Source organism: Pagrus pagrus (assembly GCF_965226575.1).
Source record: "Pagrus pagrus genome assembly, chromosome: 23".
NCBI lineage: Eukaryota > Metazoa > Chordata > Actinopteri > Spariformes > Sparidae > Pagrus > Pagrus pagrus.
In genome coordinates this window covers 7,438,825-7,457,033 of record NC_140205.1, presented here as the reverse complement: position 1 = coordinate 7,457,033, position 18,209 = coordinate 7,438,825, and the positions used below count along the sequence as shown (strand labels likewise).

Here is an 18,209-nt window from a genome sequence, read left to right as displayed (position 1 = left end):
ACTTGTGTTTCTGGTTCCAAAAAGGATCTTTATCTTTTACGAAAAGCTCTATCTCTGAAGGAAATGTTTCTGTAATGTTGTCAGGCAATTAGAATAACAACCTCGGCCTCAGCGGCAAAAACAAACCCTTTTAGGAGATGTAACTTTGACAATCCGAGTTGCCCCAAAGGATTACATTGCAGCCGTGTTGCAGCTGCCAGCTGGACCGGTTCCAAAACTTTTGGTCAGTATGAATCATTTATACACCAAAACATGTCAATATATGGGCCAGGTTTAAAAATACAGGAATTTCCCTCCAACCACAAATCATGTGTACTGTGTATTTCTTGCTTCACAGTTTAAGACGTCCAGTCTCAGACTCTTAGCGCTTTTTTACAGTTCCAGTAGCATTGTTTGGTAATTTAGTTCACATGCTGGTTTGAAAGGTCTGAACTACATTACCTCTTCACAACAACTTTGATATAAATGCATTATCCCACAACACAAGCACAATCTAATAAAAGTTTTCATAGTGTACAGAAATGTGTGCAGAAATTGTGGCTTGGGCAGCATTTTCTGTCCAAACCAAACCCAGTCCAAGAGAGAACAGTAACCAAGCCTGACCCGCATTCAACAGGCGTTCTGTTGATGAAGGTTCTCAGTCATTCAGGTGATTCTAAGTGCTGTGTCGTAGGCAACTGGACCTGTTTCAGTTTCTTGAAGACGTTTCACCTCTCATCCAAGGGGCTTCTTCAGTTCTAACTAACTGGAGGGGAGCCTCCGGTTAAAGTCTGCTGGTGAAACGTCTTCAAGAAACAGAAACCGGTCCAGTTGCCTACGATACAGCACTTAGAAAACAGGCATTCTGTTCTGTTTTTGTTTTTTATATCCGAACCCGTCTCTCGTTAATGTAAGCTGAAGCAGTGACTTAAGTAACCTTATCACAAAGCTGTTACCATGGTTACAACTTTCCTTTTTTAAACAGGTTTCTGGAAGATGACGAACATGAAAATATTCCTTCTAAATTCCTCTTTTAAATGAAAATGAAATGCTGTTGTGTAGATGGAGTGAGATAGAAATGTGCAGGTATGTTTTGGTCTTTTTGTGAAGATTCTCAGCATCTACAAGTCATTTATAGATATGCAAGATTTGTGTTAAAGCCTTTGCTTAAGAGGAGTACACAACGTCATGTTCATAATAAAGCGAATATTGTCAACTGTGAAACTTTGAATACTGCTGCGTAGCTACACTATCTACCAAACAGGCCAAAGCATAAAACCTCTAGTTTGTTTTTCAGACAATAAGAAATCTGTGAGTGAAAACATCATAAAAAGGATTGACTAAGAGAAGACAGGGATTAACAAAACATAATTTGCCAAGCTACAACCAAAAAACAGTGGGAGATGCCAAGTTTGATATTTTTAATAAAGACTCTGGCACACACACACAACACACACACACACAGCAGCCTGTATGGGTATCAGATTCAGATTTTCACCTTTAATTAATCCAATGGGAAACCTTATGAGACCTCCCCCCCTCCCCTCCAGAGAGTCAGAAACAAAGTCTTCACGCAGGCAGATAATTACGAGCTGTGATTGGAAGAGATGCAGTCTGCACGAAGACAGCTGCAGCGGGGAGAAAGTCCAGCTCAGCCGAAAATACCATCAGAAGTAGAGATTGTGACAGAAGTGAAAGGTAAAGCAAGGTAATCACCAAAATGATGGTAAAGAAAGAGCAGGAGAGGGACTGTGTGTCCAGCCCGGAGGCAGTCTGAGGACCATCCACACACACACACACACACACACACACACACACACACACACACACACACACACACACACACACACACACACACACACACACACACACACACACACACACACACACACACACACACACACACACACACACACACACACACACACACACACACACACACACACACACACACACACACACACAGTCTGGTGTAGGATTGAAGGATTACATCTGTCAGCCCCTCTGCATCTCCTTCCTGTCAAACTAATAATAGTGATAAACATCCAAGAAGCGAGGAGAAGAAGCAGCAGGTAGATAGCAGATATCTGCTCTGTCCTCCCTCTACTTCTGTCAAGACGTCGACTCGGGGGACTGTGGTGCCCTCGAAAAAGGACATTTTGCTCGGAGGCTGTGACATTTTAATTTCAGGCAGAAGGTAGCTGTCGTTTAGCTTTCACTGCAGTGTCCTGAAGAACATTCGCCGGAGAAATCTCAGGGCGAGTGGGTTAACGTTGAGACTCCGGATCAGCTCGGCTAAGCTACAAGATCATCACACGGTTAATTACTAGACATTTACTAACCAAAAGGGCTTTGGACCGGCTCTGGTCTACAAACCGGTCGAGACCTGACAAGCAACTGAAATATCAAACACGGGAGGAAGACGGAGGGGAATGTTAGGTTATTCAGGAAATGTGGAGCAGTGCTGGAGTCAAAGGAGCCCCTGTGCAATGCATCTGATCTGGGGCCAGCTGTATAAAGATAGCTAGAAGCTTCTGTATGAGTGACTAATGTAAGACTGACTTCGAAAGCCTGTAGCCTGTGCATTATGGGTGAAATAAGACATTTCACAGAAGAGTAAAAAATGGCAGATACATCAACAGTCCGGCAGATCGTTCATTTTACACCTGCTGGAAGCGCGCTATGCTGAAAAACCTGTTGTTTAGTTGTAGTTGTTATCGACTTAACGGAAATCTGAAGTGACACCGTGACAAAACCAAAATATATCTGAGCCTGAGGTGAAGTCGAGCCCCTTCTGCTGGACCTCCATGGGACCTTGTTTAAGAAAAAAATATGTGCAGCAGTGGATGACGAAAGACAAGTTATTTATATATAGATATAGAGATATATATATATATATATATATATATTTCTGCATTATGTTCTTTAAAAATAAAAAGTTTTCAAATCAGAGCATATCAGACAATACATAGCCTACAGTACAGTGATATATCTGTGAAAGGCCAAAATCACAGAAGGAGAAGACGACTGCTCGCTGGCAAACACAATCTAGGTTAAAAATACCCTAATGTTTCAAGGGAGTAAACACATTCTGCGAGGATACGCAGTGTTTCAGTTAAAGAAACACACGCTTGTACAAGTACATTTTGTGGGGAACCTTCAAGAGCAACTCCATGCCAGATTTTGGATGAAGGAAAAACTTCTGACAGCCAGCATCACAGATCGGTGTGCTCAGGTATCGTCTAATTGTGATCACACCTGACTGTGATGTAGCATGGTGCTACAGTGCCGTGAGACAGCACAGATGCAGACGAGCATGTTCTCACCATTAACTGACAGGGCAGACCTGATTATTAGACTGGGTGCAAACACAAATTACAGATTTCAGACATTTTAAGGTCCTGCTGGCTTGATGCTTTTATTCTGAAAGTCAAAAGGTACATATATGAAACCCTTATTGTTTCCACTGATTCATCTTTACTCTGCTCTTTTAAGTTATTTGCTCACCTAGGCTTATTAATTCATGGGAAAACGATTGTTAAAACCAACACATGGTCTCGTAATCCATGCTCTTATTTTGTTAATCCATGCATCTTTTTGTTCTGTTTTTTTTGGCCCTCATGCTCCCTGGCAAGTTTCTCCAAATGTTCCCTCCGTGAATAAAAGTTTAAAATGTCAACACACTTGCAGGCTTATTAGTCTAACTTGCCTCCAGGGCTCCACCAGTCTGTTCCCTGTACTGCTGCAGTGGCTCATTGGGCTCGTACTAAATTTATTCCTTCCACATCCTCCTCACCAACCTGTACGCCGGGGTCTCTGTGAGAACAGCGCAGTTCATAGATCAGCTCCCAGGCTGGGTAATAGAGCGCAGAGCGGGAGTTACCTTGCTACAACTTCACAGCAGCGTAATGACTCCGAGTGTCAGAGCAGAGTGGATTGTGGGGGGATTCAAAGACATGACTAATTGCTCCCTGTTGGGACCCTGAAAGAAAGAGTTCCTTAATGTTTGTTCTTACTCTCCAAACTTATCCCCGCCTGTCTTAACATTGTGTTTGTCCCATATCTGCCAGGTGAGCATGATGGATGAAATCACAAAGATACATCAATATCACTCGAGTGAGGATAGATGAGAAAGACGACAGAAGCCAAATAATGTCTGTACTGTGTGTTTTCTAGGCTCGGCTCTTCCTCCCGATGCCCAAATAGTTTGTTTTGCAGAAGTAAATACGTCCTTTCTATCCTGCATTCGCATGACAAACACCCAGACACTTGGTATGCAGCACTTGTATGAACGCTAACAATCTATTTTGCCGGTGGCGGAAGGTGTTAAGCATCCACAGTGTTTATAAAATTGCCATGGCCTGCGGTGAGCTTATGATACTTCGACCGCGCTGCTTAAAAACGGCGCTGCAGTGGGTCGCAAACACTCTGAACGCGAGGAATTAAAATTCATGCACAGCGGCGGGGGGTTCAGACTAGAGATGGGGCAAAAATTGATATTCAGTGACGGTAGTGGAGGCCATTATCGGCCCGAAAAGGCTAGGCGAGTACGACAAATCACGCTCGACCTACTGTATCTCTTTCTCCGCCTGTGTTCACTCTTTGCATTTCCTTTCTCATTCCTCTCTGTTGCCCTGCATAAAAGAAATTGTCCTCTTTCCTCATTACTTTGTTGCCTCACTCTCACTTACTATTCATCTATTCACTGTCCTCACTTGCATTTCTAGTCCATAATTCAGTTTGGTTCCTTTACAAACTTATTTTTGTTACATTTTTCTTTTTTATTTAGCATAAGTGAGGAAGCAGTGACTTACAGCAAGTTTCCTAACCTGATCTTATCCATGGAAATGTATTTAAAAATGGTTTTGGGCCCTTTTAAAAAGTTATAAGATGATAGTCCTACATGGTCCAAATTCAAATTAGATAACAATTTCACTGTAAATGGACACCTAACCCATGTTTTTCTAAGGAAATATCCATGTGCCTGGCAAAAAAAAAAGCCATTTTATGACCTCAATATACCCCTGATTGAGAGTAACGGAGGCAAAAACTCATATAGTTCTTTATTTCTGTATTTACACTAACTCCATGCATATAAAGTGGTCAAAAACAAGTGCTTAGGTGGAAAAACAGCCTATTCAAAGAGCAAAACGCATAAAACTACATAAACTTGCACTTGAATTTCCAGGTTAAGGGCTTTAAAAACTGATATAAACTATGTATTGCTGGATTTTAAATCTCATTGACTACATGACAGCCATGACCTGCCATCTCAGGATCTTCTGTGTAGAGAGAAATGAGAGTCTTTTTACAGATCAAAGCCATTTTGTAACCATTTAATCACAGAATACTTTGTTTTGGACTAAATATGTTACTGAAATTGACCTACTGGACGTTTGGTAATAAGTTTTTGTTGGAGTTTGATTGGTGAGTTGACAAAACTTCATACATGCTAGTTTGTTAGCTTGCTCGTTTGTACCTCGCTGATGTGGTTTTTCCTCGAAAGGGTTGGCATGAATTGAATCATGAGATTTTAAGCTTTCTAACAATGTATGGCACGACTACACAGTTGACACGTTAGCCTGTTTGCTTAGCCGTGATTGTATTGGTTGGCGACCTAGTCGGACGCTTTGTGTTAAATATGGTGGCAGTTTGATATTCATAAGAATTTGTCCTCCAGAGTAATAAATACCTTTATGGGAGGGATAAGAGGCTCCACCATTGAACGTTATATGGATAGTGTCAGTATTTCATCTCAAATAATGCGTTTCTTCCCTCTAAGGAACACTTGGGCTGAATTAATTTCAGTCACCTCACGGCTGCTCTTATCAACTCCCGTTTTTTTAGTACGCGCCGCACGACATCCTGCCTTATCTCTTCATTTCTGCCATCTATCTACTACTGCGCCCTCGTTCATTTTTTGTAACTCCATGTGCAAACCCAGCCCCGCCCTACTCGTCTTCTATCTTTCAATTCCTTGTGCTGCAAAAAAAACCCTCATGATATACAGCTTTAACATGAAATTCCTTCAGTATTCATGACAGTGCCATCACGATCCACCAAGCATCAGTTTGTGTGATGCTTTATGAGAGTTTATCTCTCAAGTGAGCCACAAAGAATCACGCTTCATCTCTCCACTGTCAGCCTCGGTCCCTCTCCTCCTCCTTCTTCAGTATTCTGGTCGCATTTCGAAGTGCCTATGCTGGCGTGCCACGTTTAATGAGGAGTGTGCGTATGTTTGATGGTAATGACGAGTGTTAACGGGGACAGTGTGGCCGCAGTCAGAGGACTAGGCAAGGTGAATGGGCTCTTTGCGACAGACGAGCCTCATAAAGATGCCAAAGACCCGGTGCTAAGTGGCTCAGAACACGCGAGGACCTGAGACGCTGCTTTAAATCAGAGGAGACCAGCCTTTTTCTGAAAGGGTTGCATTGGGAGGAACATCTTCATGAGTCTGACTGAAATCATTATAAGTCAATATTCTTATATTAACAATAGATGAAAAGGCGACTAAGCTGGGCTTCAGTGGCGAACAGTGCCTCATTTTAGCATCTTTCAGCTTTATGTTTTGGTTTTAGCTGAGCACCGTGTGGCCCCTTATTGTTTTAAGTTCACGCTTGCTGCTCTCATCAGCATCATTTCCAGAGGGAGTTGTTTTCAGGTAAAAAGCTCTCCCCACCTAGCACCAAATAACAGCTAGGTGAGGTTAACAGCTACCTGATGAACAAAGTGGAGCATTAAGCAATTAAAAGACACTAAAACAGAGCTAACAGAGGTAACATTAAAGTGAACATTTGTCTTACATTCGACAAATAGGCCAAATATGACTCTAAATAAATGAGAATAGAAATTTGACTGAGATTGATCACCCGGCTGTATTTCCCCACAACTCTACAGAAAGTTTCAGCTCTTTAAACTCAGTGTATTGTTTGCACAGCCTGAAACTTTACTGTTGTTTCAGTCGCTTTGCTCTTATGTTGTAGTTTCCTCCAGCAGCAGGCAGCTGTTTTGGGCAAAGAGCTCTGATAAAACCAGAGAGTGAATGACTAACTGGTGAACAAAGTGGAGCGTTTATCAGCTAAAGAGTCAGATATTTCCCTCAGGCATGTACAGAAACCAAAACAGATTGTGAATAGTGGACTTATATTCATCAATGGCCAAAAACATGACTTAACACAGGAAAAAATGCCTTGCTTGTAATGGATAAAGAAATTGCCAATGGAACCAGTGAAAACTGTTTAAAAACAGGTCCCATTTATCTCAGTGATAGGGTCATAATAAATATGTTTTTGATGAGAAACTAGACAAATATATGCAGCAAGATTTTGATTTGTTGCAGTGTAAATGAATACTACTTTTTAACGTGACAATATGTAAGGGGGGTGTTTACAGCTCGTTGCTTTGCCCCTAGGTGGCCAAAAAAAAAAGGGAAAAAAAAATCAATTAATGTGAGGTAATTGTTTTAAATGATAGGAAGAAAAAACCTGCGCCACAGCTGACGAGCTAATTAGCTGTTGAGCCAGTGAAATGACTGTTATTAAAAAAGGTGTGTGGCTTTGTTTTTATCTTCAGACATTTGCAGGAAAGCTGTGTTGGTCGTGGCTCACAGCCTGTGGCTCTTGTTGTGCAGCTTCTGTGTTTAGTCTGGGTCATTTCAGTCGGTCTCACACATAAGATCGACTTTCTTTCCTCAGCTCCAGCGTACTGCTCTCTCCCTCCCTCTCTCACATATATGCGTATGTGTACCGTCATTTAAAATGGACGTGATTAGTCTTCATCCAGTGTCCTTTATATCAAACGTCGTCTCCATAACAACCACTCCATCACTTTGCTGTTTGTCCATCAGTGTAGCAGCACTTGTCCTCTACTGGCTGGTTAAGGTGAGCGGACACGCCCACACTAACGACCTCCATTAGTATTAAATGTTAATGGTCGACTGGAACGATCCATGTTTATGTGTATGTGTACATTCCTGCACTGAACGCGATGCCTTTGCGTTCTCAGATGGATCAGACTTCAGGTCAAATTCATTTGCAAACCAATCAAATCTATTCATGAACTTGAACTGGAAAAAAAAAGGTTGTATTTTCTATTACGTGCTGACTTGTTTCAGTTTGAATCTGCCATTTAACTTGATTTCCCCACTCTGAGCGCTGCTGGAATGAGTCTGACCCGAACCTCTCCTTGAAGAATCCACAGCCAGCGATAAAAAGGAGCAGTGCAAACACCGATGTAATACCCCGCAGCCTGCGCCTCAACTGTATTAATATCAATTTGTGGTGGTTTTCCCAAGGTCGAAAAACATTAACTGCCTTCCTGTGTAGTCACGAACAACAAAAGAAGGTTAAAAACTCCGCTCAGCAAGTGGGACGCGAGAACAACTTCCAACAAAGAAAGACCCTGAGAGAGGCCCAGTCGCAGAGAAAAAGGACTTTGAAGTCATCTTCGCCGTTTCATCTTCTGTATTAATTGTATCCAAAAGGCATTTCAGACGAGACAACTGAGCCATTGAGAAACACTTTTAGACAAGAGGGGCGAGGCCAGAAGAGTGGAGAAGTCTCTCAGAAGCGCTGCCAAAACCTGTTAGCGACTAGAAACGAGGTGCAAATGAGAGTAAAATACGTTGGTATGCTGAATGGTGGCATAGAGCGTGTGAGGGGGAGTGTAAATGAATGGAGGGTTCACCTGGGGACAAAACTAATAGAGAAAAAGACATTCAGAAAATGTCTAAATGTGATGTAAATACACAGAAAATGGCAAAAAAAAAGATTTAAAGGTGCACTATGTAGTTTTTGGGAAGAAATTGTAATCAGAAGAGAAAGATCTTCATTGACTGATTTTTTTTTTATGCCTAAACAAACTAAATAAACAAACTCTCTTTATTTACATGACTGAATAAACAAACTGACCTTAAAAGGACAACACAATTTCATACTGTTTTACTTTGTTTATACTTGGCCACCTTTCTAGCTTTCGACCTTATTTTCCTCTGAGAACAGCTTGTTTATTCAGTTATGGAGAAAATAAATAGTTCTGAGTTTGAATTATTTCCTCATTAATATTGTAAATATTAAAATTCCGACTTTGAATTTCTTCTCCAAAACTACATAGTGCCCCTTTAAATCTGATTTAAATTGGAGGCAGCGGATAATTCAATTAGTTTATTCAATTATTTGCTGAATGGCGACAGTAAAATGGTATTTACAGGAATTTACGAGAGTGAAACACTAAGAAATCTTGTTATCTGAAAAAATGTGCGTGACCTCCGTTTCAAGTAGCTTTAGAATTTACAGCTGCAATAAGTTTTAATATTAGCACCGGGTAAAAAAGACTGCGTAATTTCCAAGGGCGACCCCTGCATTAACCAGTATTAAGCAGCCTTTTCTCAGTCTCATCAGCGTAGTTTCCACCAACAGCAGGCGGCTCTGATAAAGCTTTTGTCCGCTACCTGCTCAGCGCCACACGGCAAACAGATTAAGCGAGTGACTGGATGGTGAACTGAGTGGGGCTTTTAGCAGCTTAAGAGCGAGACGTTTCCCTCAGGCATTGGTAAAAAAGGAGAGTAAATATTGGATTGAATTTTACACATTAAAGTGTATTTACAGGTCTTGGGGAGTACTACTGAATACGTGAACAAAGTAGTATAAAGTCTTCTGTGGCTCCAGAGGAAGCTGCTTGTAATCTGACAAATCAATCGCTGACAAATTGAAAAGCAGAGCAGACCAGGGAGAGATTGCCTTTTTTATTCTGCAAACTTTGTCCTACATTACCCACAATGCAATATAGCCACTGAGTGACATCACTGGAGGCAGATTATCAGATTACATGCAGCTTCCTCTAGAACCACAAAAAAAACTTTACACTACTTTTTTCACACATGCAGTAGTACTCCCCGAGACCTGTAAACACACTTTGACGTGTAAAATTGGTGGAGTTACCCTTTAAGTGAGTTATTAGCTGGTGATATTTCCTTCAGGCATCGGTACAATCAAAACAGAAAAGGAAAAGTGAATACTGGACTTTGTTGGACGGCCAGAAACACAGCAAATGAATGCCAACAACTTTATAATAACTATAATATGTTAGTGTTGTTCTTAGAGCGTGTTGTGCTGACCCCAGTTGGCCAAAAATAAAAAATATGGCTGCTTTAAGTTTAGTCAAATTTTTGGGAGTGGGGAAGACACGCAACTGAATTTGGTCAGAAGGTGTGAGAAAACCTAATATTCATGCTGGATGCGTTTGTGACACCTTATTCTGTTTTAAGCCAGGCATTTTAAATAAACTAATTTGAATGCATTCTTTTTATGTATTATTAACCTTGTGTGCACACAGTAAACGCTTTAAATATTTGTTTTTCAATCAAATCATTCCTATGAAGCTGATCGGTTGAACTGATGTAAGGAAAACGGGAACAATAGGAAGGAAATGAGGTCTGTATGCTGGTGTATTAGCAGCAGTCTTGAACTGGTTTGAATGGAAAAACAATAATCAGCCACTGCAGAGACTGGAGGTGTCTCAATGCAGACGCGACACACAATCAAAGGCCACTTTCTATCTGCCTCCGAACCAATTTTAAATGCTTAAGGACGCTTGTACTGTACGGCGCTGCTAAAAATCATGCAGACGCACTCGCTGACCACGTGTGGGAGAAGCACATGAAATAGAGAAATTCTCTGATTTCCTCCTGTTGCCAGGGTAACCAAATGAACAGATGCAGGTCACAGTGAGTGGAGGACAAAAATGCGCACACACACCTACTTATACATACACAGAAATACATATACAAAAGCCTGCATTCATTGTGAGTTGACCTCATGGCAGGAAAGAGCATTTAACTGCCTTTTCTGCTGAAGTCGAATAAATACACACATTCTCCTCTTGTGGCTGATAAAATACTCTAATGCTGTTTAGTACTTTGCTTTTAAAACCCCCTTTGGATAAACCCTTTAACATCTTTCTTATTGGTCCTGTGAAGTTCCCATTTCTGAGATACGTTTTTTTTCTCCCTCCTCAGCAGCGACAATCCGCAACTCCAGATAAACTCATCCAGTCAGCATCCCTCTGCTACGTCTCCCATCTTTCTGCCGCTGCTGCAGTTTCTCTTCTTCGCTTTCCCTCTTTCTCCTCATTTCCTACTGAACGTTAGAGTCTCTTCCTCTGCATACTTAAGAACCCACGCATACGCGCACACCCACACCGAGATTCAAAAAAGAGTTTCTGAATGCGAGTTTCTCTTCCTACGTCACTGTGGATGAAGGGACCATCGGATAAAACAGAGGACCAGGTTGCATCCTGATCCGCAGGCTACAGGTGGTTGCATTTCTACGTGCGCTCGTGTACAAATGCATCTAAAAAAAAGCTTAAACGTGCATGTTTATGGCATGCATTTTGAGTGTAGTGTGTGCATGTATGTGTGCAGCTTGATGCTGGAGATGTGGCGTAGGATTTCTGTGCGTAGGAGGACCTCACATGGCATCAGTGGGGAGAGGCAGCGATGATGGGAAGGGAGGGAAGATGATACAAAAATGTGGAAATCTGACAAATGAAAGATATCAGAGTGAAGGAGAGGATTAATCACTGGAAAGAAAATGATGAGAGATGATGAGCTGCACCTTGGGGAGCAGGGAGAGCTTAGAGGGAGGTGTAACAAACAGGGAGATTACATTTAAAGCATGAAAGAGGAGCAAACAAAGCCGATGCAAAGACAGAAACAAGAACAAGAACAAGAAGGGGAGAGAAAACCATAAACTCCAAGCATCTAGATCTCTCAAAAAACACTTGAGAAAACACTCACCATGAACTGGACGTTGTCAAATCCATTGGCCAGCAGGTGGTTCTCGTACTGGACCAGGCCGATGGAGTCGAGCCACTGGCCCACGGACTGCAGCGGGCAGCGGGGACCTATGAGGGGGTGGAGGGGCAAACGCTTCAGTAGGGAGTAGCCGTCCACGCGGTAGCAGCGGCAGTCCGGCTGAGACAGCTGGCATTGCCACATCATGTTATGGCGGGCAAAGTGGCTGTCGAAAGAGCCCGCCATGCTTTTGAGGAGTCTTTTGGCAAGGCAGCAACAGGAGGAGGAGGAGAAGGAGAGTGAAGGGGAGGCAGGTAGAGGGGAGGAAAAGAGGTGAAGGAGGAGGAAAAGGAGGAAGGGGAGGCTAGGCTAGAGGCATGGTGAGGATGGAGGGGGGTCAGCATGCAAGGGTGCAAGCGGGTAAAGGGGAGGTGAGGGCGTCCAGATGCTGCTTTCTCTGAATCCAGGGGGTGACGGCTGAAGTTGTATCCAGAAAAGAGCTCCCGTCCTGGGGTTAAATCCTGCCAGAGGTGGGTGTTGGATGAGACTGGAGGTATAGATCCGCGAGCAAAAGCGAGTGTGTTTGTCGCGCACAGCGCAGCAGCTGCTTCCTTTTTCAGCTGTTGCGCTCGCTTGGCTGCTCCCCTGAGCGGGCACGCGCGTGTGTGTGTGTATGCAAGCGTGTGTGTGTGTGTGTGTGTTAGAAAGAGAGAGAGAGAGAAAGAGCGAGAGCTGCCTGCACTGTAGATTTCTCTTTATCAAGTACTCCCACTCTCATCTGTATGCTTCTGCAGCCTCCTCTTTCTCTCTCTCTCTCTCTCTCTCTCTTTCTCTGTGTCTCTCTCTCCGAGCGCTGCTTCCCTCCTTCATTCCCTCACTCTCTCTACCTCACTCGCTCTCCTCTGTCTACCTCCCGTCTCTATCTTCTCTTGGGGTGTTGATCGTCACCCTGCTCTCTCTCTACAGATATCTGGCTCGCTCTGCTGATAATAGCCATCACAACAGCTCCAGCTTCTTTGTCTGCAAGAAGCCCAGCTCCCTCCCACTCACACACACACACACACACACATCACGCTGAGTGTATGCATGCAGGCGCATCTATATGTTTGTGTGTGTTTGGCGTAGCGACTGTATCTGTGTGTTGGTGGGGGTAGAGGTGGTCATAGATGGGGCTGGTTTGGCACAAACAAGATTTCACCCTGTGGTAACCATGGTTAGCAGCGGCTTTGCATTCGCAGATGAAAAGAGAGAGGGAGAGAGTGAGAGGGGAGAGAGGAGAGGATCAGGAGGTGGAGGATGGGGGAGTTAACGCAGGGGAGAGGGGGATCATCGCAGTAAATAGAGATGAGTAACGGAGGATTCGAGGTATGCAGGTGAAAGAACTGGCAGAAGTGGGGATTTGATGCGCACAAGAAAGTCAAAAAAGCAGAATCGCCCACGCACGCTCATACACATCAACAGGATTATTCTGGTTTATTACAATTCAGCTCTTATTTCTGTAGTTTTGGCCATCGTTCCTTTTAGTTTCCTGTGATGAATGAGTCTTTCATTGGAAGTTAAGCAGGGAGACAATTGTAAGTCGTCAGTTCTCCACCTCTCAGAGTTGGCATCTTGTCAACCAAAGAGCAACGAGGATGTTTACTGACTTCACCTGTTTGGTCTCTCCGCATCACTCAGCCACCAGGGTCAACTGTCTTCAGCTCACTATAGTGCAGCGGTGGTTTCTTTTTTATGCTTTTCTATCATGTACATTTTCTCACTACCCCAGTATTTCTTGAGACCCCATGCAGAGTCACAACAACTAGTCTGTAAATCGATTAGTCGATCGAAAGAAAATTCACAGCTCACTAATTGATAATCGATTCATCGTTTCAATCATTTTTCAAGCAACGGTATCGAACGTTTGCTGGCTCCGGCTTCTTAAATGGAAGGATTTGGGTTTTGGACTGTTGGTTGGACAAAAAAAAGCAATTTGAAGACGTCACTTTGGGCTCTCATTTTATTCACATTTATTTGGTATTGATAGACTAAATAATCGACGGATTACCGATGAAAATAATCGCCAGATTAATCTATAAAGATAATAATGGTTGGTTCCAGCCTTAGTTGGAAGCCCAGTTGGGGGGATCCCCCGCCGGCTGCTCAAGGAATCCTGTAATTTATCTAATTAACGGGCTCAACGCTGAACTCTCTTTATCAGATAATCAAACAGTCTGTTGCAAACACTCATGACAGTTTACAGACTTCAACTACTGCACTGGCCATAAATTCCAGTTTTACCTTTAAATAAAGTGGCTAAAATAATCTGACTAATTTGTTGAGTCTTTTTTAATAATCTCAGCCCTGCTGCAATGATAAAATGTTAAAATGTTATGCAAACCACAGATACATTCAAATATGTATGTGTCATGTCAGGCCACGTACTGTATTGACATCCCCACAAAACGTGCCATATCACGTTCACATTACATGTTTATAGCCTGACAGTTATCAGGAGGTGGAGGGGATGGAGGTGGAGTTACAGGCGAAAAATCTACCAAGGCGGTGACCCCAGTTCGAGTCTGTGTTTCAACAATTGGAAGTGTGAAACCAAGGAGACCTCGGGACAATTTCCAGCTATGTTTGTGGCAGCAAAACCGGGGACCTTGGGTCATCTCAAGCCATATTTGTTGGGTCCAAAACAGGTATTTTAAGCCAAAACATGATGTTTTCCTAACCCTAACCAGGTGGTTTTTGTGCATAAACCTTACCACTATTATGACAAGAGAAATTTTAAAATTGAACGTAAAGAAACAAAGTTGCAACGTTGCAAGTTTGAACATTTTTTCTGGCAATTGAGTTGATAATCCAACAGTTTATTGCCCTGTTGGAGTTAGTTGTAGCAATGCTGCGGTGTTCCCAGTGTTGGCTGAAACTACTAAAGTAGGACCCAAGTTGTAATAAACCATGAATTATCCTTTAAATCAGATTTACTCCCATGATCAGACACACATAATCATGTGTATTTTACCTGAGGTGTCCTCCTTGATGTCCAATCCGCTGCCTATTCCAGCCCCAATGGAGCTCATAATCTTGTCGATCTGAACAAATGGGAGAGAGAGGGAGAGACAGAACCAGAGTTACAGAGATGTACAGCATGTGCAAGGGAAAAGTCATTTCCCAGTAATAAGGCTAACCCCTATTTCTGGATTCAAGTGTCACATAACAAGATCATTACGCCAGCCGGCGCGCTGAATGTCACTCATTCCCCCTGTGAATTGAAAAAGCATGAAGGAGCGGAGAGGGGGCAAAAAAGATGTGTCGGAGCAGAGATGAAGGAAGAGGCAGACTGGAATTGGAGGGAGCTACAGTGGCTTCATTAGTGTCTGGCTGCTGGCTGTCAACCGGTCATCCCTGACCCTGGACCTGCTGCTATCCGCTGAACTATGCGACCTACACATCCATCCACCTGTCAGGACCGCTGGCTCACCACGGGTCAGAGAAAACTGGCCTTGCTGCGACTGGTCTGCGTTTAAAGGTCTGGGACTGACAAATGCAAACAGTGTTCACAAGCTGACGGAGCATGAAGGTTGTCTTATCTTAGTGGCTGGATAAACAGGTAGCAGTTTCTGCATGTGTCACTGCACACAAAGCAGCCTTGAGGCTAAACATTCACTGTAAGATGATAAAGAAAAGATGACGATTAAAGGGTAGCTGGTAAAGTGTGTTTACAGGTCTCGGGGTGTACTATATGAAAAAAGGAGTATTAAGCTTTTTGTGGCTCCGGAGGAAGCTGCATGTAATCTGATAAATTGTCTACAGTGATATCCCTCAGTGGCTAAGTTGCACTGTGGGTAATGTAGGCGCCAGTCCAAGAAGATGAATGTGTGGAATAATAAAGGTGATATCTCTGGTTCTGCTGTATTGAAATTGATCATATGTAACTTAGCCACTGAGTGACATCACTGGAGGCAATTTATCAGATTTCAAGCAGCTTCCTCTGGAGCCTCGAAGGCGTTATAGACTACTTTTTTCACATATGCAGCAGCAGTATGCCTGTAAGACCTGCAAACACACTTTAAATGTATAAATATAGGTGGAGTTACCCTTTAACCAGAGCTTACTGGACTGAGATACGACTTGCTAAAATTAAACCTGACACAAGACGTCTCTGTGACATATGCCGTCAACGCTTATTCATATGTTTTTGGGCTTGTCCTTCTTTTAAATTGTATGTATTTCACCTTTGTCATGGTGATAAGACAAGAAAGTAATTGTTGTCTGTGAATACAGCAACATCACTATAATTTGCCATGTTCTCTTGAAGGTTAAACAGAAAGTGAATGCATTGGAAATGTTGTTAATGATCCCTAAAATAAAAAAAATAAAAAAAACAGTGAATATATTTTAATGGCTGTCAAAAACAGTTTGGTATGTACCTGTACGATCACCTGACTGCTCATGGTCTTTGCCCTTTTGCACTTCATTTAAGCAGCGTCACAACATTTCAAAATAATTGGTTTGCTGACAACAACGTCACCACGAACAAGGACGATCTAAACTACAAATGTTATACCCAACATGTAATATACAGGGATTGAGATGACACATCTTTGGCGATGCAAAATATTATTACTGAAAGTAACACCAAGCAATTTCCAGGGTGAAGCCAGATTAAAGACCGCTGAGGCAACATGATTTTGAGCCATATAAATAAAATTGCTTTGATTTGATTCGATTAAAGCACACATTTGTAACATACAGAAACTACCTTAATTACGCCTGTAGCACTAATGAGTATGGATATCTTCACATCATGTGTTGTGCGACATCCCTCGTGATTCGCTTCTCGCTAATAATGCATCTCTTTCCTGAGCGTGTGCTGCAAATAGGACAACTTTGTGATTTTTTTCCCTCTGAATTCCCCGTATATCACTCCAGTTTCCCTGAAGCCATCTTATCTCATCCTCCCGTAGCACGTAATTAAACAGGAAAGGTCACCTTAATTGCTGAGAATTATGGGAAATTCCACATGGTAATTCATCACCATCAGCAAGTTATGAGCTGTGTTGAGGCACTAATGAACATGTAAATGCAGAGAGGCACGCACAAATTTTAACTTGCATGCATTAGCAGTATGTTAAAAATAGAGACGGATTAATTATAGAATAAAACAGTCTGAGATTTTTCATTTTCAACACGCATCAGTTTGCAAATGTGTTGTCTGTGGCTAGTGAGCAGAAGCTAATGCGTCTGTGACCCAAAGAGTTTATAAAGAGGCGAGATCGCAGAGTGTTGTCCAGTCAATGGATCACATCTGTGTCAAGACCCGTTAATACTGAAGCAGCCCCGGGCACAGACACACCGAGACCGAACCACACACAGCAGCAGCGACCTCCGCTCTCTCTCCCTTCTATAACAGGAACTGCATTCTGTCTTATATCTGGTCTTCCCTGCAGCTCCAGTGCTGCTTACAGAAGAAAATCAATGTGGGAAGATGTTAAATTAGCACTGGGGCTCCTTCTGCACTGTAGCAGCAGAGTGGATTTCAAAGGGAGGAAAAAACTGAGGCAGCTCACTGCTGTGGGTGCAGGGGATTTCACTGCCCCCTGCAGAGATGGTTCACTTGGAGAAGCGTGCCTGGTTTTAAGAGATTTTACAATAGAAATCCATGTAGTGTCACAGTAAAGAGGCTGATTAACCATCCTTTAATATCGCAATTGAACTTGAAGTCCTGTACATGTCAAGAAAAAGCTCTTCTTACTTCTTCCCACTCAGCGGTGAAAGAAGGCGTCCTCTCTAGTCTTCCCCCCGGGCTGGCACCCTCTCCTGGGCTGGGACTTCCAGGCCCCTGGCCACGAGATCCAGACCCCCAGCTGTGCTCCTCCTGGACGAGACAAAACCCAAATTGTTTTCGAGCATAATCAAGCGTCAGACAATGGTTGCCAAATATTTTAACCTTAAAAATACAGACAACCAGCGCCAGAAAGTGTCGAGAGAGTCCTCAGTACTCATCAAAGTTTCATCCACAGTATAATGAGGCATTTTTCATCAAACAGACTATGTATTTAGCTTATGATTTATTTACTATGAATTAAAGAAGAACTCTCTAAATGTGCGGCACAGCAGGGAGCACTGTGGCCCAGTTTAGTGAGTTATCTAATTGGTTGGACTGGTTTCTGTGCCGTTTCTGAAGTCACTACATGACACAGCAAGATGCAAACTACGTCCACGGCTGCATAATTGATACAACTGAATATTTACAATAAATGCATTTTCTTTCAACTTAGATCTCTGTGCTGACCTACACTTTTCTTTAATTTTTTTTTGTTAACTTTTCGCTGAAGAGACTTTCGTGTTAAACTTGGCCTCTTATGTAAAAGACTTGAAAGAGCAAGATAGTAGCAGAGCAAAAAAAGACAGTGTTAAAGTTTTAACTTGCTTTCATAATGCAACATAA

At 42.6% G+C, this 18,209-nt stretch overlaps 1 protein-coding gene across 8 annotated transcripts in view; it reads right to left on the bottom strand.

Annotated features, from left to right (window-relative positions):
• anks1b (ankyrin repeat and sterile alpha motif domain containing 1B) overlaps window positions 1–18,209 on the bottom strand; it is a 231,211-nt gene that overhangs the window by 46,458 nt on the left and 166,544 nt on the right. For all 8 annotated transcript variants that reach the window (XM_084345741.1, XM_084345742.1, XM_084345743.1 and 5 more), the window contains 3 exons: window positions 17,514–17,636; window positions 14,781–14,850; window positions 11,774–11,880 (listed from right to left, as the gene is read on the bottom strand). In XM_084345741.1, the coding sequence (XP_084201867.1) occupies window positions 11,774–11,880; window positions 14,781–14,850; window positions 17,514–17,636 (300 nt within the window). The remainder of the gene's footprint in view (window positions 1–11,773; window positions 11,881–14,780; window positions 14,851–17,513; window positions 17,637–18,209) is intronic.